The 22,877-nt window shown below is 37.5% G+C and overlaps 1 protein-coding gene across 8 annotated transcripts in view; it reads right to left on the bottom strand.

Annotated features, from left to right (window-relative positions):
- Positions 1–1,919: 1,919 nt before the first annotated feature.
- LDB3 (LIM domain binding 3) overlaps positions 1,920–22,877 on the bottom strand; it is a 110,714-nt gene continuing 89,756 nt past the window's right edge. For 5 of the 8 annotated variants that reach the window (XM_088059326.1, XM_088059327.1, XM_088059329.1 and 2 more), the window contains 7 exons: positions 21,409–21,456; positions 18,569–18,696; positions 12,911–13,211; positions 11,502–11,682; positions 9,186–9,306; positions 7,750–7,865; positions 1,920–6,559 (listed from right to left, as the gene is read on the bottom strand). In XM_088059326.1, coding sequence (XP_087915452.1) covers positions 6,470–6,559; positions 7,750–7,865; positions 9,186–9,306; positions 11,502–11,682; positions 12,911–13,211; positions 18,569–18,696; positions 21,409–21,456 — 985 coding nt within the window. In that variant the 3' untranslated portion in view covers positions 1,920–6,469. The remainder of the gene's footprint in view (positions 6,560–7,749; positions 7,866–9,185; positions 9,307–11,501; positions 11,683–12,910; positions 13,212–18,568; positions 18,697–21,408; positions 21,457–22,877) is intronic. The other 3 variants (XM_088059328.1, XM_088059330.1, XM_088059332.1) reach the window with 1 other exon arrangement.

Below are 22,877 nucleotides of genomic sequence, written 5' to 3'. Positions count from 1 at the left end.
CAGTTCTGAGTGTTTTAATCCACATATATGTCCACACATGCATATAGGAATGCTTGCATTAGTCAACATGAAGATTTCTTTAAATGAAACTAAACCTCGATCCCAGCATTATTTTCCTGTCTACATATGATTAGATCTTAAAATAATTTAAACAATGTAAATCATTCTTTTGTTTTGAAATGAGATCTTTAATTAAGGCTATAGGTTTTTATTAAACCTCCTAAAAATCCAAAACATCCTCTTTAATGTACCATGAGAATAAAACAATCTAGAACAGCGAGTTTTCTGGCTTCAGTGTAGCAAGCAGCATTCATTCCACAAGCACTGGAAGAATCATCACCTTCATTCAGTTCAAGGCTATATTTTTATCTATATCTTCTAATTAAAAGAAAATTAAATCTCAACTCTTTTTCAGTAACAGTATGCACAGTAAAACTAAGTCAAAGCAGAAGAATTTCTGTAACATTTTTGTCATTAATGAAAATAATCTGATTTCTAAAGTAGTAAGATTAGAAAATACTTTTGTAGTAGAGGCAGATTTATTAATGATACTTTATGCATACTAATTTATTATTCCTGAACAGTTGTAATCTGGAAACTTTTAAAGGAAAAATGTTTTGTTCAAAAGTTTAGCTTTGTTAAAAAAAATCCCTTCTTGTCTTTATTACAGAGAAGATTCTTGTGACTCAGCCTGACAGTCCTTATTAGTACAACACACATTTGTTAGTGTTTTCCTTTGATGTAATCTTCCTAAGAGGAGGAGGAACTGTGTTTTAACAGCTATTCAAGGGTACATTTCATAGGAACACAGCACAGAATTTATGCCTGAATATAGACTGAATCTCATCCACAACTCTGATTTGCCTGGGAGAACAAAGCATTTCATTGTGTATTCAATAATGATTTCAGCAATCTTATTCACACATTCCTTCCTTTCTTAATCAACAGAAACGGGCTGAATTCAAGATGCATGATTGGGGTAGGAGGGGGATACAATGCCAAAGCCTATACTTTTGAAATCACCATTTTCTTCAGAGCAATAATCTCTCTTTAAGAATCTCTGTTAAGAATCCCTTAATGCAACACTTGTCAAGCCTTTTGCACCATGTCCTTTCCTAATGAACTTTGCTCTATTCACTTTTTCCACCCTGTCAGCTGGCATGGTGCTCTGCTTATGCCTCTATTGCTTCCAGTTCCAACAACTGAACTCTCCAGGGATCACAGTGCACAGTTTAGGGAGCACTGTCTTGTGCAAAGGTTAAAGGTCAGAACAGACAATCTGAAAACCAGCAATTTTATCTGACAAAATATTGTATACACTCTGGGCATTCTTTTCAATTGCCTATTTTCCTTATGCACACTGTAAACAGAAATCAGGGCTGAAAAATAAAATCAAAAGTGCATAAAGTTGTGATTCCTGATGCTGTACTTGGTAATGGCATCTAAATCCAAGTCTGTCCATTTATCATCTAACTTCTTAATTATGTTTAGTATACTTAGTTGTATCTCTAAAATGCCTGCATTTCTGAGGGATGTACAAAATGGCTGTTTTTGTAAAAGACACTGTTGTATGAAGTCATCCTTTCATTTCTACATATTTCTTGGCACTAGAGCTCAATGAGGGTGTTTAAAACATTTTGTATATTTTAAGTAATTTTTGCTAAGAAATGGAGGAACACCTACCTGAACTTATGTAGTCAAACTTTGTTTGCAGGTGTGTCAATGTAACTGAAGACAGAATTTACCCACTCCTTACAAAATTACTATAAACAGTATTTGTTGACACAATAAGGTCTGGGACTATACAGGTCTTGCTAAGTTACAACATGTACTGTTAGCAGACTGCATCTTTTAAGCATACTAATATTTGTTTAAAGCAGTGTTATTTGGTCAATAAAATATTCAAGACTGATATACAATAAAGTTGAAACCAATGCTTTTAATTTTTATTTTCAGGTCTGAAGTAGAGAGTACAAGCTTGAGTATGCTTTCTTACTGATATTACATGGCTAAAAGCTGTCAGCTGTTCACATGGCATATTAATAAATATACCCAAATCATTAAGTTTAAACTGTATTTGCACATTGCTTTTATTACTATACTGTTTTATTCATGTTGGCACAGATAATCCATGCAACATAATTACTCACATCTCATAAACCACCAGACATTCTGTTCTGAAATAACTAGCAACTTAGGAAAAAATATCTATCTAAAAGCAAGGGCACTTGTGGCATCAAGTCAACATGTCAAAATATTATAAAACCTAGACTTCTAATATATGATCACTGCAGGCAATAAATCACTCAGTTTCAAATTTTGATGTTTATAAATACTAAACAAATTAATATCCACTACCAAGAGACAAATATTGCAAACAAACATTAGTGTGCCCAGCATTAGACACTAATGAGTGTGTTCAGTGCTGTGGACTTTCACATTATTAAACATAAATACAAGTAATCTTCAGCAAAACATTTCACCCAAAGTACTGACCACTGAAGGACCAATGGAAAATATTTTTCCTTGTTTTGAATTGATTTTAGAATTGTGTAATGTGTGAATCTAATATAGTAAAAACGAATGAAAAAAAAGTCCTAAGACTGTTTTATTTTGTCCAGATAATAAAAGTAGCCTTCTTTGGAAACATTTAATTTGCCCTGTTCTGCAAAAAAGAACACCAAAAGAGAGAAAAGAATTAAAAAAGCTTTTGAATCCTTTGACTGAAAAGTTACTGAACACTTTTTAGTTAGACAAAAGACTGATCTTTTTAATTGATCATTCAGAGGTACAGTATCTTTGATTTATTGGGTAAAACCTCACATTAATTAGAATTAAAAGAAATATTCAAAAGAACTTAGGACTTATCCCAGGCATTTCTTACAAGACATAAAACATAATCAAGTACACATTATTCATCTTGCATATTTTTGTACATTATTTTCAGTGATAGTTAAAAGGCCATTTTCTGAATTTAGAGATATATATATTATTATATATATATATTTGCATTTTACCCTCTTCCTATCACAAAAGTGACGTAGCAGAAGAGTATCAGCAGTTATGTGGTATTCTACCCCTGTGAAAGTTAAAATGCTACATTATTATTCACAAATTTCTGGTTCAGATATGTGCAAAAATTATATCCTAATATAGATATCAAGGGCGGGTACGTGGATTCCCTGTTTTTGGACCACATTACGAAGCAGCACAAGTCATAACAGGAAAATTTTATTACATGATAATCCTCAGGGTATCTCTGTTCTTCATGCAGAGATATCACCGTAGCTCATATAGTGCTATGTAAACTCGCCTTAATCTCGCTCAGGCACCAGCTGGAGGCAGGGCATGCAGCGCAGCTTCTCTGCCCAAGGAAATCTTCAGGCCTCTCTCAAGCCAGCACGGCTCCCACTGAGGTCTGCGCTGCTGCGCCCGCTGCAAGCCAGCTCAGCCCTGCTTACATACCCTGCGTTCTCTTTCCTGCAGTCCAGGCTTCAGATTTACCGGATTGTATCCTTGCTCACCCCTCTGTACGTATTCAAACCACCTCTCTGGGCTATCGGGAGCTACTTCTACCCTAATTTCTTACTTGGAGCCCTCTCCCTGACTGTGGTGAGTCATCCTGGCTGCCCCCCACCCCACCCCTACTCTGACATGCCGGCTTGGTGAAACCGGCCTGACTTGGCTGCTCCTCCCCTCCAAGCCCAGCCTCAGGACGGGCTTCCCGTGTCCTCAGTGCCTCATCTTTCCCCACTCAGGGAGGCCCGCAGAGCCCCTGCATTCCGGCTGTCTCAGGTTCTCTCCCCGGTGAGATGGCAGCCTCCCCTCCCCTCCCCTCCGGGCAGGCCCCGATTCCCACACCCCGCCCCACGCCGGGAACTCCGGGCTGGCCCGGGCCGCCTCAGCTGCCACTTCTGCCCTACCCAGGGACCTGGAGGAAGCTCAGCCCCAGCCGTGCTGCCTGCCAGCGGCTTCCCAGACTGTACTCCTCCCTAAGCTGCAGCCCGACATCCCTGGGCAGATCCTAAAATGATTTATCCTTCGTGCTGCCACGGAGAGGAGTCTTACAGGGACACGGAGGGGGAAGGTGGAGGGGAGAATGAGACACACATATAAACACATGCAGATCAGAGGGGAAAGACCCCGTGAAATTCTCCTGAGGCATCATCACAAGCCCTTCCCATGGAGCCTGACTCCCTGTTCTGATGTTGCAGCCAGAGATTAGTCCGTGTCAGTGGCCAACACTGACACAAATCTACCTAAAGAATATCTTCGATGCATTCTCAGGAGAGAGTATGCTGATGTGAATTCTCTCAAAGAACAATTAATAATAAACAGCATTTTGTCAAATGGCACTGAAAAATGAAAAGGAAATGTAGAATTTTCTCACTTGTGTGAATATGTATTTAATGAAGTCAAATAGGAGTGGAAAAATATTTAACTTCCATAATTATGATTTATTCCTCTGGAGAATATTATGAGCCAGATTTTTGGATTTTATAATCTGTGGGACCGTATTCACACCAGCCCAGCACCAACTGAAAACAGAAAATTTGCTTACTTTTAGAAAAAAAGAAAAAAGAAAAAAAAAAAAAAGAAAGGAAAAAAAAGGCTTAGTGTATAATGTACTAGTATTTTAGAATAATTCATGCATACAAAAATCTGACCCTGTAGCAATGGAGATCAGATCACTGCTAAGATCAGTGAAAACTAAGATACCTACTGAATAAATACAAGTCATACATGTCAAAACTGCCACAGGCAGTTCACGCTGTTATTTTTGCCCAAGATGCAGACTGCCTGCAGCTAACTTAACTCTTATATTAGAACTCCAAATTTCATTTAATCCTCCCCCAAGCTTTGGATAGTTTTTCATCGCTTAAAAGATGCACAAATGAAATGGGCATTACCCATGGGAGGGACAAGACAGACAATGTTATGTAATTTTTTGCTACTCAGAACAAAAGGTAAAATAGGTGCAGATGGCACCAGCATGTGGCCCACAGAAAGCATCCTCAGCCTCAGAAGTACTAATTCAAAACTGTCAGTACTGCAAGCTGTCAACACACACATCATAATTCTCACTTAAATGAGTTAATAAAGCTTGAATGGTGATCAGACTTTCCATCTTAACTCCATCAGACAGAACTGCTGTCTCCAATATAAAAGTCATTGATATTCAAAAATTCAAAAGTATTATCAGTACTACAGGTATTGCTCATTTGAAAGAAAGAGTTTTATAAAGAACTGTTTGACTAACTTGAAAGTTATTCTCAAACTATTAGGATAGATGCCTGTATGGTTATTAGAAAAGATGACTGTATGGTTATCCTCACTGTTAGAACATAGCTACTGCTTTCCAATGGCAAATACTGCTACAATTCATGATGTGTTGCATTTAAATTAAGGAAAGGAATAGAATATGTGCCTGCTGCCTTAAGAATTTTTGATCAACATTCATTCACTTTAGGAAAAAAAAAAAGCCTTTTTCCTAATTATGTGGGATAGAGTAGGGAATTTTTGCAGGCTATTTCCCACAACCTAGCTGTGCTGGATGGCTGTGTTTCTTCTGACCTTCACTGGTGTGAAGGTCCAGACGTAGGTTCCTACCTCCCTCTGATATCAGTGGGAATTAGAAACCAAAGCAAGATTGAATCTCCTTTTCTGTGGGAGGAAAGGAAAACTGGTTTTGAATTAAAAGTTGGCCTTTCCAGCCAGCTCTATTCCATTCAATGTAAGAACAATTCAGAGAAAGCCAGTTGTCCTTTTCCATTATGATTTGAGAGTGAATTATCTACTGTGCACATAAGAAGCCAAGTGCACTAGCAAGGCTGACCCAACCATTTTATTTTCAAACTGTTATGGATTGTCACCTAGGCTTCCCAGCTACATATGAATCCAAGGAAGACTTGTTATTTGGAAAGAATCTAAAATACCTGGTGCTATGAGGTAGCACCACAACATAATGTTTTTCCTAGAGGAAGCCCTAATCTATTTTATTTCCCTTTGAAAGCTATGGCCTTTGGTTCTACAGATGACTGTACATATGGCACTTACTCATTATTGCTGTGAAAGAAAAATTACTTAATACAGAAGTATTTTTCCAGTTGTTTTTAAACACCAGTGTGTGGTCTAAGCAGTAAAACTGCTGTGGGTAGTTAGCTTAAAACTATATTTGCACATTACTTTTTATATTAAGGTATTTAGTTAATTTCAATATTTCTGCCATCTGTTGCTCTAATAATGGACTAGTTCATTAGTTCATTTGGTTTTGACTGTTCATTCAATAGGTTTTTGTATGAACTTTGTAAAAAGCACATTCTGCATGTATGAAAGAGGATAAAGTTAAACTTGAGAAGTACCAACTTCTAGCTTTTACCGAGAGAAATGCTAGCCACGGTTATCAACTTTATGATTGCCCAGTTAGTCATCTGTTTTACCCCAGCATTACTGACTACCAACTCTTCTTTTAAACATTGATGGCATGGGCATGCTTCTTGCACAGTGGCTTGTCCTTCTTGGAGTAGAATGGCTGACCTTCCAAATTCACATGGCAGACCTAAAATCAATAATAAATGCAATCAGGAATAATTAAGGAAAAAGGGATAAAGATGTGACTATCAGTTTCAGCTGTACTGCTCTTCTGCCTATGCATTTCTTTGGTGATCTTTAGGAATCATGGATTGATTTGCTGTTGATTTAACCCACTGAAGGAAATAAAGTTAGGTCCTTAAAAAGAACCCCACAGTGAGAATTGCATATTAACAACATATAATAAAACTATCACTCCCACAGAAAACAGGGTAGCTAAGGCAAATGAACAAGCAAAAAAGAAACATGAAATATTCAGAGAAAGTATCTTTATAAGTGATCAATATTTATAAGTGATTAAGAGCTGTTAGCTTGTGAAGGAAACTTGCTTAATGTTCCATGTTGGAACTTCCAAAATATTTAAGTTTTCACAAGACACATTTTTGCAAAGCTAGTTTAGCTTCAGATATTTATAAACATTTCTGTACTTTCAACTATTCTACCTAAATTTTAGACTTAAACAAGCATTAGAAATTGTCACTGTTGGTTTGGTGTTGCCAACATACTATTTTTAGCTGATTAGAGATTCTAGATGTTATTACTTTTGGAATAATATGTTGCAGATCTGCACAGTGGTATTAGAACCAGATGAAAGTACTGTTTATCACACGGATTTTTCTGCTTTGTGTGCAGTGTGTGGGAATATGCGGGCCACACGCTAGAGCTATGTGCACACCACAGATTGATGAGTTTGACCAACTTCTATGCTAATTACTATTCCCACTCTCTAAACAGACTTCTTTTTGCAAGTTTCAACAAGCATTCAGCATGGAAATACAAACTTCACTGCTTTGTAAGTAAGATTATTGTTATACTGTTCGGTATGGTGTTAATTTACTTTCAGTCTTGCCCTATCTTTATTTGGCAAACACTGGAAAGAATAACAGCAATAGTGCTCTTTACTACTGTATGTAATATCTAAAAGTGGATGTGCTATTAGAAAACACGCATGATGGTCAAATTTCATAATTCTAGTGAAAGTTATGGAGGAGAAGATAAATGACGCCTATCCTTCTGCAAATGCAAGTAAAAAATTAGATTCCATCCCTCTGCATCCTTGAGCATGTGTTACCAGTTATTGCTGCTTTTAGGTTTTCTGATATTACTACACAATTTAAGAGTATAAAGGAATGAGATAGCATTTCTTGTAGAACCTACAGCACAAATGAAACAGGTGTCATGCCAAGTGTGTCCAAGAGCTTCAATGAATTTATCTCCAGCTTCAACAGGATAATCACAGCCATGACATTTTGTGCTGAACAAAGCAATATAATCTAAAATGAAACAAAAAGAAAACTTAGACCAAACTCTTAACATAATCATACTGTCCAAAAGAAATAGAACATTTCAAGACAATGAATGTTTTGATTGTTTTTGCTCAGATTCCCACTACATTTACTGAAACACTCCTACTGAAATTTGCTTTTCTTTCATTATTTAATTACAAGCACAGTCCAGAATCCCCCATTAGTATAACATTTATCATTACAAATGCAGAAGACATACAAAAAGTCCATGGAATTTGAAGTTATGTTTCTCACATTACTTTCAATTTAGCTTTAGTATATGTGGAATTTATTCATAGGACAAATATGGTTATACAAAAGAGTCTAATGACAAGGGAATGTTACAAGTTTCCATGCCTGGATTAATGCTCTTTTTCCATAAAGAGAGAAAATTATGGAAACCCCATACTGGCTGATTAATACATCTTTACTTTGTCAAGTGTGATTTGGATAGGCTTGACATTGAAAAATACTAGTGGAAATTCCAAAGGTATATGGAATTAATGAGAATTATTTGAAGTTCTGACAAAACCTCCAATTTTAAAGGTTAGGTACCCAGCCAGTCATGCTATATGGTTTCTGTTCTTCACTAAGAGCTACTCTGACTTGTAAAATCTGAATGGCATAACCATAAGGAAGGAATCTCCAGAGATAAGTAAGCCACGAGCTCACTGAACGCACCAAGGGAATACAGAGGGAATACCAATTAAACATTAACCTCCTTCCTCCCTGTGTCAGGCAACTTGTTTGCATGGCAAGTACCATTTTGGGGAAACACGGCATTTTCTTTTCTTAGTTGGCAAGAAGCAGTTTGTTGCAACAGCCAGGAAGCAAAATCTGCACTAGCATGTGCTGCACATCTGTGCAGAGCTATCTTCTCATAAGTGTTGGCTGAGAAAATCTAGGGTGAGGCAACAGCATCAGAGGTCACAGCTCCAGCAACTCAGTGGGATTGTGGGCAGCCCTAGAAGACTAATTTTTCATTTCTGGTGAGCAGAGTCTACCAAGGAGGGGAGTGGAACAAGGGAAGATGTGTAGGGAAAAAAGTACAAAGTATGATAATACAGAAGGGAGAGAAGTGAGGGAAGGCATTGTGGACACTGAGGCAAAGACCAGCGCTCTACCATTCTCTCATATAAACTGGAGAAAAATACAGAGACACAACACTTGTATGTGTGGAGAGAGGAAACAAAATCCATGCAGGATGGGTATCTGATACTATTTTGTTCACCAGCTGCTTTATTCTTGCGTTGTTTCCATGAACACGAAGCACACAATTACTGTGCAGAACTGTCCAGACTGCCATACCTTTCTCACAGTAAGGCTCCCCATCCTCCATGTGGAACAGGCTATTCCCAAATGGTTTCTTACAAGCAGCACAGACAAAGCAACTTGTGTGCCAAGTCTGTCTTAGGGCATGCATCACTTCCTGTAAAACAAACAAACAAACATACAAAAATCTCCAGCAGACTAGCCAGCCCTGCAACTTCCTCCTGGAGAACAAACACAAGGCAGAGATGCTCTAAATTCTTCCCTTCTGTATCAGCCAATTTCCCTCCTCAAAAGAAAGAATTGTGACAGAAATTGGGCTCCTTTTGGGAAGAAAGAGGAAATAGGACTGCAAGCTTTCTAGAACAATGTATTTGCCAAAGTAAAACAACATGGTTCAGCCAGCAGTTTGTATCAACATGCCCAGTCACTGTTGTAGAAGTGATTCTGCACAAAGATTCTGATTATTTTCTCTTTTGTTTTGCCACAGCCAGTATGAACTCTCCGACACAAGAGTACGATTTGTTAAATAAATTTCAAAGAGTCATTTTCTAAGACCAGGAATAAGTGGTGTAAGTCTGTTGCTTCAAAATAATCTAGATTCTGTAGCATTTTTTTTATGCTTCTTACAAGAATGATTCACAAACTAATGTAAAAATCTAAAAAAAAAAAAAGGGAAGGTTCTTTTAACTTATGTGATTAGTAAAAATGAATCTGCATGTCTCTCCCTAGTCCATGTGTTTATCGCAAAAAAACCCAGTTCTGTGCAACAAAATTCTCCTCAGAGTATTTGAGTACATCTAGATTTTATCAGCTTCTTCTGTCCAGTATGGAGAAACCTCTATTCCTGATTCATTCTTTTGTCATAACGAAGTCTTCCAAGTCCAAAAGCTGCTGTACTGGGCTCTGATACACAGTTACCTGCTAATTTGTCAATCTTACATGTAGCCACGATGATGTTTGTCAGTGTATCTCTGTCCAACTGCCCAGATTTCCAAGGGCCAGCTGCGTAACTGATGTAAATTAACTTTGTTAACTTCAGTGAAACAGCAATGATTTATACCAGCTGAGAATCTAGATCCTATTTTATGTTGCTTCCAATCATACACATAGACTCTCATTCACTTTTAAAGATTGTTTTTAATATCCACTGATTATGACAAAATGGATTGAAGTCCTCTTTCCATGCTTTCAATCCAGTGAATAGACAAAATAAGTCTAATTTAGAGTTGCCATATATCTCATTAGAGAATCACCATTTGAGATTCATTAACTTCTGTTACTGTCTGCAAAACAACTATTGCTGATAAATATGTTTGGATCCATTTCTGAACCTCAGTGAGGTAAGAAGCAAAATTAGCTTGAGAAATCTTATTAATATAAATAGAGGCAGCTGGCATCTTTGCTATTTTCCTGATGAAAATCCATAATGGGAAACTGATTTGTGCCAGCATTCATTAGGTACGTTAAGTCAGCACTCTGCTATAAATTACTCCTTCTGCTGCAGTAGCAAACAAGACTTGGTTGGAGCCAGAGCTTCACCATCGATGTCTGATGCTGCCACAGCTAACTGGCAGTTGCAGAGAAGAGCATCTGTAATGCCAACATTTAGACAGACGTCAAAAGGTGACAGCTAAGCAATGAAAAACTAGTGGGGGTCTCATTGCTTCTTCATTTGAGTCACACATTCACTAGAACTGCATGCATAAATACACTGCTAAAATTACTGATGGTATTCCAACCTCACCACCATCTAAGGCAAGTGGAGAGCAGATTAAATTGTACATTTACTTGTACATGACTCCTTTAAGACAAAGTGGCATTTTTGGCTTTGTGGAATTCAGATCTTTGTATTTATTCTGTATTTTCTTAACTATAAGAAGCAAGCAGAATTCTTCAACAGCTGTGCTACTAACTAACAGTGAGGTGCAGCAAGAGCAATAGGCCTCTTCCCAACATCACTGATTTCCCTACTGAAATTTTAACTAAGTCCTGTGTAAGAAATAAAAACCCAGTTCAAGTCTCTTACTACAAGGAAGAGAGAGATAGAAGTTACATAGTGGGTATCAGATAGCAAAAAACTACCCAGAAAGTGTTACTTATTTTACATCAGTGAGATGGTACCTGGATTACATATTCTGTCTATGAGCTCAGTGAGGTACAGAAATATCTGTATTCTGATGAATAAAAATTATTATAAAATAATGTGTTTCTCATTCTGAAATAATCAAAAAGCTGGGAAATAATTAAAAGGATGAAATAATAAAACATCTACATTCATTGCTCACAGTCTAAACTATTTCACTATTTCAGAGATCCACACAGTTGCAGAAAGGGTTAATTTTGTTCTCTTACCCCCATAATCTTAGTGTGGCATCTGGCACAGGTTGGTGCAAAGAACTGTTCATAGCAGCGCTCACAGTACACACTGTTCTGCTCCTCCACAAAGCACATGTCAGCCAAGGATGTCTTGCAGTAAGCACAATTGAATTCTTCTGGGTGCCAAGAGCGACCCATGGCTACCAGGAAAGGACCTCTGGAAACAATTGTAATTGTCTTATTTGTATTGCAAAAAGGTTGAATGACCCTGATTGCAAACTCTCTTTGTCAGACACCATGTTCACATGTAAGAAGCTACTTGAATCATGAGGTGCATATTAAAATAACATTCAGAAACCTGAATAGAAGAGGTTTTTTTCAAGACTATTACTCAAAACACACTGGTTAAAACATTACATTATTGTTTGGTATCATACACTGCATTTACAGACAACTGTTGGAAAAATCAATTGTTTTTGTATCTGCAAAGCTGTAAGTGGTCTTTGCAAGCAGATGCAAAGAGAATAGGAAAAGGCCCAAAGCAACAGAAGATAATGCTACTATTTGAAAGCATGAAATAACAAGCAAATTTCCATCCTTACACACCCACACCTCACAAGAGCTACTAAAGTCTCCTGCCTTCTTTCTGTCTGACAGCAATGCATGCAGCATGTTCTAGAAATGTCAGACTATCAGGTGACAACTTGCTGTTTCATTATGTGGAAGACACATTAAATTCATTTTGGTAATTGACTCCGGTGATTGTAGTTAGATATAGTGATTATTACTGGAATATTTCCATTCCAGAACATATAAAGGGCAATAATCAGCAGCTCCACAACACCAAACTAGCTCCTTTTAGTGGGGAAGACTGTCATTAAACATGGATTGCTTAAAGTTGGACAGCAGTGCATAGGCTAACAGAAGGCACTGATCCAGCAGAGTGAATTGGGAGAAATGGGAGAGGCATGCTATGAATCACTGGTAATAGAGTGTGGGCATTATCTTTCTCCAGACACAAAAGCAACAATTACATTTGGCTGCTGTTCCAAAATGCTGCCCAGTTCCTTTTCTCTCCCAAATCCCCCCCCCTCTGCCCCCAGTCCCCTAACTCTCCCAATAAAGTTGCATGAACCTCCTTCAAAGGGTTACCTTAGGACCAGAAACCTGTTTAAAATCAAGCAGGGATTTGCTGCAGCGTCCAAGAGCCAAACAATTAGCATGCATAACTTTACAGTGATAAAAAGTGAACCACACAACAACAAAATGAGCTCTGGAAATGTTAAATGAATGAAGCAGACAACGGACATTCCTGCTAGGTAATTTAACGGAGTCTTGGGCTCTGGAACTGTATATTAATGTACAATAATCAGCCTCTCTTTTGGAGAGAAAAAAAGGAAACTTCTTTTCCTGCTTCATCCCTCTTCAAAGGCCCATGACCTTACCGAATGATGCTGTTACAGTGCCCACAGAGAGGAGTTCGGCTGCTGGCTGGAAAACGCTCCGCCCTCTGAACTGTTCCCCGGGCTAATGCAGGGGGCTGGGAAGAAGTTGAAACTGGAGACGGGTAAGCAGAAATTGTGGCAGGAGATGGCACTGGAACACCCCTTGGTAGGATGTGCTTTGTGACAGTGGTGGTGGATTTTCCAGGTGCAAATTTCTGGGAAAAGGAGTCGTCTGTTACCCAGGGAGGGCGACTCGCAGGCTCCGTGTTGGCAGGGGTGTAGGAATGAACTGGTGCTGGCGCTGTTTTAAATATCCCAAAAGAAACCAAGAAGGATTTTAAAGTCTTTTTCTTCTACTGTCAATACAGCAACACTTACCAAAGGGTACTCCACGACACACATACAATATAAGCTTTAGGTGATAGCTAATTATGGCCTGTCCCACTGCTGCTCATTTATTCTGGGCTGAAGCCAAGGGTATCAGCACAATCACTGACTTCTAATATACAAGAATTACAGAAATCATTGCCTACTGGCTTTTACAGATTTTATGGAGATCATTGTCAAGATCATCTCTTAATTTTCTAGTAGGAATGGATATGGCAATTCTGTGATAATTTCAAAGACTGTCATATACTCTTTAAGATAAGGTTAAAAATAGATAAGCCAGATGATATAGTAAAGTTTTAGATAGAATTCCCCAGAATTTCAGTAAGTTATGCTTAACTTTTTATCTCATTATATTAACTGAAATACAACATGTTCTACAGATGTCACTGTTATCTAGCATTTGTAGGTTTGTTCCTAGGTTTTTGAAGAAAAACAGGCTCCCACAGGGAACACAGAGATAGAGAGCACTGGAAGCAATACTGAGGGAGACAATTCAGCTCACATGACCAGCAAGATAAAGCCAACAGCACTTAGAGAAAGGCCAGACTTGTGGTTATGACTGATCTCAGTTGAGTTCTTGGCTCTGCCACAAACTTCCTGTGTAACTTTGAGCAAATCGAAGTGTGTCTGCGCCTCAGTTCCTGTGTGTAAAACAGAATACTATCCTTTATCTCTTCCACCCTTTGACTAGCACATAAAACCTTCAGTGCAGCCTGTCTCCGTGTTTGTGTGCACCGGGCTCTAATTTTGGGTGGAGCTTTATCACATCAAAATAAGCAGGAGCCAGGGGCTGCACATACTGACAAGTTTTCCCATTGCCCTGTTCTATTCAAAACGTCAGATTTTGCATTATGTAGGACTGAAGTTACTGCCCAAGAAACAGCCTCACTCTGCCAAGTACAGGAGCACTAAAAGCACTAAAGTTTCCTTTTGCAAGGAAAACAAAGCAAATTATTATGAAAAGAAGTTTAGAGAGCTGAATTGTTTCGTCCAAATGAGAGAGCACAGTTTTGGAAGCCAGTTTTCCAGCAGTCTGGGCAAACATTCCGTACAGTAGATCCCAGCACTAAGAAAATCATGACCAAATACAACATGTATAGGTTTAAGGGGCTTGCAGGAGGTATTTCAGCCAAGAGGGCTCTTCTGAAAGTAACATGGCTCTTTCTGCATAATTAAGTGCTGAGAAGATTTTATTCGACTTAACACCCCTCCCTCAGCCCACACCCTGCCACATAGTAACTTACACTGATTATTGGCAATTGCTTAAATTGCATATATATGTACGCACTGTGATCACTCTCGTGATCTTTTTATTGAGGTCAGAGTTGAACCTAGTGCATTTTCTTGATAAAAATTTCCTATGGTATAGCATCAGCAATGTTTCTATTTCATAAAACTGTATCCCGCCTTAGCTGGAGGCTTCTTCTTTTTTTTTTAACTTGGAAATGGTAAATAGTATTTTAAAATTTCAGAACAGAGTTTATAAGCAATCTCTTTAGATCCTGAGGCTCTTGCTATTTATGTATTACAGTATTAAGATTAAAATTAGAAGTTAATATTTCATCTCTAATTGGTGAGCTCAAAAGGCTCCCACCTATGAGGCTAATTAAGCAAGGTGACTTCAACTCATTTCACTACATTCTCTCTCCCTTCTATTTCTTTTCACTCTTCCATTTGCTGCAGTAAAATAAAGAAACAGAAAAAAGGAAAGTAAAATAAAACAACAAAATAGGATTTTTTTCCAGTTACTAAAAGGAAGTACTGGAGGAATTATTGCAAAATTACAAATGCTGTGTGTTTGCATCTACCCAGAGTTCTCTTTTCAGATGTTATAATTTAATTTTACAGGCTTGATTTATTAAAATACATTTTCCTCCTGTGAGCAAGCTGCAATTTCTATTACTTCAAAATAGCACCACTGCAATACATTAGAAAGATTTCACTAACTTTGAGATTTTAGCAATTGTTATTAAAAGGGAATTACCTTGTTTTCTTAGAACTACATCCCTAAGCTTATACGAACAATTCTTTTGTCTTAGTAGCTACTGCCATACACATTCATCTAGAACATTTATCTATTTCAAAAAGTCTTTCAACACTAATCAGCAGAAAAAAAGGGGCTGTTTGCTGCTAAAAAAGTATTGAAATTCAGTATATCAGAGAATATATTCTCAAAATACCAGTATTGTACAAGTTGACCATTAACTTAAAAAATGAAAACTTCAAATAATTCAGCAACTTAGCCTCTATCACCTTGTTTCCCTCAGCCCTCACATTCTCTTAGAATAGGAAAGAATGAATGGGATTATTGTTATCCTGACAGAATGGCAGGAGAAGAGGTCTCTCTTAACAGGAGTAGGAACAAACCAATTCCTTGCTTCTGGGGAATTTGGAATTCTCCCCCTCAGCTCTTTATTTATGGTCTATGGCTATTTTCTCTCCAGACAAAAAGACACATTACCAAGACTCATTTAGTAAAGCAAAGATTTATAGAGTCTCAAATGCTTTGGTCACACACTGACTTGCACTGTGAGAACATTTTTTTCTTTTTTTTTACCCTTTGTTAGTAAATGACAAAAGTGTTACTCTTTCCTATTTTCAGTAACAACTTAAATTAACAATCACAACTGATATGGCTTGTTCTACACTTGGTGGCCACATCCTCGAAGCCCAAAGTTTTCTCATATACTTTTATAGTATAGAGTAGATGACAGACAAAGCAGATGATGTTTTATAGGGAGACATTATTCTTATTTAGGGGAACTAAAAATGAAATGGTGTGGAAGATGCTTCAGCTAAGCTGGAGATGCTTAGGATTCAATATAAAGTCCATTAAGAACTGTGGGAATCTCTCTACCAATTCCTGAAAGAGCAGATCAGGCCTTTATGCTTGACCAATTTTACATACACAAGTAGGCCCAGTTGGACTTAGGGATTTAACAGGAAAGATCTGCTTTCTTACATTTTGGTATTGTGTTACTTCGTGGTACAGAACTGGAGCTGGAGTTGCTTGGGGTATGTGAAAAGTTATCCTGGTCTGGGAAAGTCTACGGGAAAGGAATACCCAGGTATGTTCTGCCATCTAGTGGGCCTTGTTCAGAAGAGAAATCTGTGCTCCTTTTAAAAACAGGATATGAAATTTAGGGAAAAGATTTCCAAGTTCATAGCTTTCTCTACTGGAAAAAACTAAAGATATTTACCAGCAGAAAATTTCCCATCTGAGTTAGGTTAGGGAAAGTGTAGACTGCCTGATAAATCCCATCTGAGCCAGATGTTCGACAATGCATTTTCATTTTGAGACTTGTGTCAGTTTGTTTGAGGTTTTTCAGTCTGAAAGATTAAAATAGCCTTGTAAATCCTCTCAGTGACTGATTCAGGTGTCTCTCTATTGGGTAAATGAGCCTGTTTATTGGTGTTTTAATCTGGAAGTTGCTGCCCCACATTTCCAAGGGAAGCCAGTCATTGGCAAAGTTGGATGAGGTTCCATCTTGGTGGTTTGTTTCTAAGTACTATTGATTTTCCCATCTGTGACAGCAACTGCCATTTCCTCCATTTCTTCCCAAGTGGCAACTTCCCATTTGCTCTGCAACTGTCTCCGAGGCAAGCTCATGTTCCAAAACCACTTTGAAATGCTACTACATCAAATATATAACACTTTAAAAAAGGTACCAAACAAGAACCAAAAATCTTCACTGAAAGAAGTTCATCTCTGCCTGGAACATCTCTTGTACCTGAGTCACTTTAGGGTTCAATTATGAAGGTATTTTAGAATTCCTTATTGAATATTTCAAACTCCTAAACAGTACAGGAGGACTTCTTTCTCTGCCAAATATTTTAAGCCTTTATTGAGATGCAATGAGGCTCAAAAACAGCAACGTAAGGAATCGCAAAGGAACACCAGCAAAGTAAGAAAGTGCAAAGAAAATGCCCAACCCAGGAGCAAACCCAGGAAAAAAGCCTTTCTTCTTATGCCAAATAGAATTCAACAGCCAGCTTTGACTTTACCAGATCCAGCCAAAAATTGGAAATAGCTGCAGATGTATTTCTGTGGCAGGTTTGTATATTGAACTGGAGTTTATACTTCCCCAAATGAGCACAGGGCTTAATGTCAGTCAGTGTATTTAGGAGATATTTTGACTTGCCACACTTTGCTCTTTTCTATATTATAGAAATATACCTGGTGTCGTCATCTTTTCAAGTCAAAAATAATAGCATTTGCCTTCAGTGAGAACATGGTGTAGACTGGTGCACTTAACCAATAGCAAATGAGGAGAAGCTGAAGGTTTATTTACATTGAGACCCTTAAATAGCTCATGAGAGCTCTGACTTGACTTTTTCTACCTTTATTCTCAAATATAAAGATCATTTGATTTGTCTGCTTTATGTCTAACTAAAATTCCTACATTTGTTCAATTTCAATACATCCAGAAACAGAACAGCACAGAAGACAGAGTTTAAGACTGTTAGAACTCTTGATTTGTCCATATTTATTTGACTGTAAATATATAAACCAACTTTTTAATTCTCTTAAAAATCTAAGATCAGAAAAGCCTTAATTTGAAACAGAACTGCCTTTAGAATTATACTGCTGCCTCATTTAACTCATTCAGTTTGAAGGTTCGCATTTTGGTCATCAATGGCTTTAAAAGCTCAGTCCATTTGTAACACATTAATACCAAGGGAATTTAAATAGTATCAAGGAGCATATTTTCCAAATGAATGAATAGCCAAACACATTCCTTAAGTTTCTAGATCTCTGGGAAATGGAATAGCATTATGAGGTGCTTTAATGCCTCATCCTTTATTTCAAATATAAGCCTAAGTTTGAGAAGTTCGATACATGGTCTTACCTATTTTGCAAATGTATCCTATTCAAGCAAACTCCACTTATTTTACCTCCTTCCTGAACTTTTCATTCTTTAGCTGCCTTATCAATTCTGTAGTGTCACTGTCCTCCTAAATGGATACACTGTGTTATTTTGTGAATGTATTTCTGCTAAAAAATCAGGCTACACATTTTTTATTAGACTTTTCCCTTGCTTTTAGTTTTCCCTCAGTTTGTTCTACATTTTAACTCTGAAGCAGAATACAACATAATCCTTAACCTTCAGACAATCTGAGGCAAAACTAGCAAGATTTAGTCCCATATATATAAATACTTTCTGATATGTCTGTGTACAAAATATGTGCTTTCTGTATTTTATTTTTCCAAAATAAATGCATGAGCATTTTTTTCAGAATCTTTTCAGTACTTTGAAGGCTCCTTACCTGGCTGGTAGACAGAGGGCTTTATGCTGGCAGTAGTAACAACTCTCATTTTTGAAGCAGCAGAAGGAGCAGGACTTTCACTGTAGCTTCCAGAGACTGGCATTGGTGTATATGACTGGGTTGTGTTTCTAAAAGCAAAATGTGGGTGTGAACAACCTTATAAACAGCAAAAATTACTGACCATAAAGTAACAGACCTGGCAGCATCCAGAGCACTCCAAGAGGAACTGTCTGTGAGAACTACAGAGAGAATGTTGGGAGATTCATCAGTCTTTATCATTGCTAAGGAAGTCTTGGACAATTCTTTGGAAAGAAAAATTAGTCAGATAAGGATTTCAAGCAGTGGCACGTTGTTGATCCTGTTGTTGTCACAGAAAATAGCTTGCTGAGGGAATATGACAAATTTGAAACTCTCAGTTTAACAAGGGATAAGGCTTCACAAAGTTGCACACAAAGTTTGTGTTTTCTGTTCCTCTGCAAACAAAAAGGCCTGGTCTTGTCTAAGATAAATCAATGAGAGATACCTAGATTTAAAAATATACTTGCTCAACACAATTACTACAATTACAAATGATAATTAGTATTTATGTACTGTTATACTCTTTTCAAAAATATTGAAGTGATGTTTAAATTTTTTTCTGGAGCTATCTCTTTTCCGTATTTAGACTGACACCAAAATTTACAGTAATTTTCCTAATGTTCAGATTCATCCTTCAGAAAAAAAAATATGATATGTAATATTATGATCCACTTTCTTGCAGTCCTAGAATAAAAACATTTTCTCAGGATTCCAAACATTAGTAAGAAACAGTTTTCCTCTATTTTATGGCTTAGATGATGATTCTCAGTTTGATTACAGTAACAGATTAAAAAATATGCCTCTTCTATCAGCCAGTTACTTGGGATGATTCTGTTTGTAGTGCCTGTGCATCACAGACTGCTAAAAGAGCATTACAGTCAAAACAAGCATGAGAGAATAAAGAAGTATGAGGAAGGGAAGCAAGAGATAATGAGATGTGTGCAGTAAGAAAAACCTATTCACTACAGAACATCCTTCTTAGTCACCCTGAAAACACAGTTTTGCTCTTTTTTTCCTTCAGCGTCACTGCCCTATGAACTACCTACAGATTCCTACCTATTTATGCTGACAATTAAGGAGTTATTTCCATAGTGGGTTTTTCTATAGGAAAACATCTGTCAGCAAGTGAAAAGGAGCATCCTGCTTTGCCAGATTATTGCTCCATCTTGACTTTACTTTTTTAAGAGTGGAAACAGATGCCATCTGGAGAAAACACATTATAGTCTTACATGGCAAACCCAGCAGATTTCTTCCAGTACAGGTAAGAAACATTCTAAGAAATGGAAAGTTTCCATTTTTAATTTTTAACAGAATAAACCTGTCCTCAATGTAGCTTTTTGCTGCTCTGAGAGTGTTTCTACTATAGATCTAGTTTGCATAGCATTGCTGCCTCAGGCTAACTTATTTTGTCTATTTAGCAAGACCTAGAAACTTAGCTATTGCTACAATGGCTATAGCTAATTATTTCTGTAGCAAGTCCAGGGCTTAGGCCTGGATTTGGGTCCACTATACCATGGGTGAACACAGCTCTTCAAGGTAAACTATTTTAGTGGGTTTGTATTTACTGTAAATTCTGTTGTGAACTGTGCTGTGATTTGTAACTGCCAAAGCTGTTCTAAGCACCGTAAAACTTGCTGTTTTCCATTCTTTCCATCTATTTCCTGACGATACCTCCTGTGTGGTGCCTAAGAAGGCACTGTGCTTGGGATCACTGGACAGGGGCCACTGCTCCTGCCATAGCACAGGCACACAGACACTGTGGGCACACTGGCTTCACCCACAGCTTTCAAAATGCCATTGGCTAAACACACCATCTAAAGATTTGTTCTTGTTTTAAAATTTGCTACCCAGGGTAAACTAGAGAGTTCACTGCCCAATATTTACAATGTGGGTTAAAAGATTTTAAAATTATGTGTTGCACAGCCTTAACCTGTAAATGTCATCCAGTCAGGAAAGTCTACTCCCAGGTGCACAGGTCCAGTGGTTAGAAAGACTTATTTGAATCTCTCTTAATGCACAAAATAAATAAAGAAACCCTGAACCAGATTAGTAATACTTAGACTGTCATGAAGGAAAACGGTTATTCAAAATTCAAGTGTTTCCCAAATGTAATATCATAGTAGAGCCATACCACACATTTCCTTGTGTTCAGGAAAATGAATCTGAAAAAAACCCCAAAACAACACACTCCTCCCCACACTCATAGTACCAGAACCATAGCAAAATTAAAAGAAGTAACAAAAACTTCTAACCCTTTACATGTGTATGATGCATATTAAATACAATAAAGAAGATAAGAAAGCTTGTCAAAGACAAAGTGTTACACTACATCATTAAGGGTTTAGTGGAACAAAAGATTTATCAGAAAATCTGATGAAGAAAAGGAGGTGGCATGTGATTAAAAGAACAAAAAAAAAAAAAAAAGAAAAAAGAAACAAGAAAGAAAGAAAGAAAGAAAGAAAGAAAGAAAGAATAAAAAGATGTTGTAAGGACCAAAGATGCTTTAATGGATCAAGAAGCACTGGCATCTCAAAAAGCAGTGAAAGCAATCTTATTGAATTTATCTGTAGCAGTCAATGGCATGTGACAGGCAGCAAATTAAATACCGGCTCTGAAAACTATTAGTCGTCAGAAAAAGAAAGAGTAAATATTTCTAAGCAGATCATTTTTATGTTAATGCTTCACTAGATGCCTACTAGTAGCAATAAACTGGTTTGTTAAGTGCTTTTAAGGTAGAATAGCTGCACAAAACATTTTTATACCTCTGCTTTGACTGGTAGCTGATGGAGGTGGAAGAATGCCGGTTGAAACTAAAATGAGACAAAAGTGGTATTTGAAAAAAATACACACAAAAGATTGGGATATCTTGCCCTACCATGAATTTCCTATGAGTAAGAAGTACTCTTAAATGCTAAAATAAACAACATGTACATATTTTTATTCATATAAGATGAGTATTACATTGCATTTTGTTTTCTTATTTAAGCTGGGAATCACAGTGAAACCTGAAGAGGGGCAACATTAAGTCAAAGAGCTGAGTATATTGTTCCACAAGTCACTCTCATCTGATCTTGTTACTTGATTGTGGAACTCTAATTATTTTTATTAGCACAAAAAAGTAAATACAAGGGATTTTTCTCAGTGTCGTAAGTTTACATTGCATCAAACCCGAGAAGCAAACCTTGAATGAACCAAAGGCCAAAGATCAGGGAAGTGCCCCAGCTTATGAGGCAGCTCAGAGAACCCCACAGAAAGGACAGGCTGGCACAGTTGAAAAAAAAACATCCACCCACTATGCTCAACTTTTGCCTTGCAGAACCTTTCTACTTCTACAGTCTTAGGTAAACAGGTAGATTTTTTTTTTCTTGTGGAAAAAGTGTAATTTCAGAAAAGAAATGAGTCATTTATGCAAAAACAGGGAGTACTTGAAAGCCTGCATAATCTATGATCTGAGAAACAAGAGGATTCAGAAAGAACAGAGCTCCTGTCTGCAGGGCAGTGCAGCACTACATGGCATCAATCCCATCCCACAGAAGCACAGCCCACATTTCCCAGAATCACCAGGAGTCTGCCTTATGCCAGTTATTTTCCTGACTTCTGGAGAAGAGTTCTTCTTCCCTTTACCATGGACACAGTGCTTGGATTAAAATCTCCTGATCAAAAGCTACACCTGACCTTTAGAACCGTAATTGTAACTCTCTCCATTGTTTCTCCTGGTTTTGTATTCCCAGAGTGCTGTGGCATGGGGTGCCCTGCTTTAACCCTTGGATAGAATAACCCATCCCTAAAGAGCTTCGAGCTTATTCAAAACTCTCCTGCTGTGCTTGCTTCTGTTAAATGAGATTGTAAGTGGAATAGATAACAGTATGTCAGATTTCACTGCAGATGTAAAAGAGTAACACAGTCTGTGTTAAAGGTTAGTGATTTACTTCAAACACTCCTCTTCAGGAACATTATAAAGACTTTAATCATGTTAACTGTATGCATATGCTCACAAAAGCTAAGTCACTATAGAACTGGATGTACCAAAGGTTAAAATCAGATTTAAATAGTTAAAGATATTAATCAAGAAATCCTCCTGTGTTTTCTTTTAAAAGCAACTACAAGGAAAAAAACACCAAACACTGGAATAATTGTGATAAAATCTCAGCCTCATCTACCCAAGAATATCCCCAGCCTGTAAAACAGTGTTGTTATTAAGGTCATCCATATTTTATTTTGAAATAAAATT

Source organism: Pseudopodoces humilis, chromosome 9 (genome assembly GCF_049639895.1).
Source record: "Pseudopodoces humilis isolate 2021_Gansu_Grassland_sample_001 chromosome 9, ASM4963989v1, whole genome shotgun sequence".
NCBI classification, from domain to species: Eukaryota; Metazoa; Chordata; class Aves; order Passeriformes; family Paridae; genus Pseudopodoces; species Pseudopodoces humilis.
This window is presented reverse-complemented; position numbering and strand designations above follow the sequence as displayed.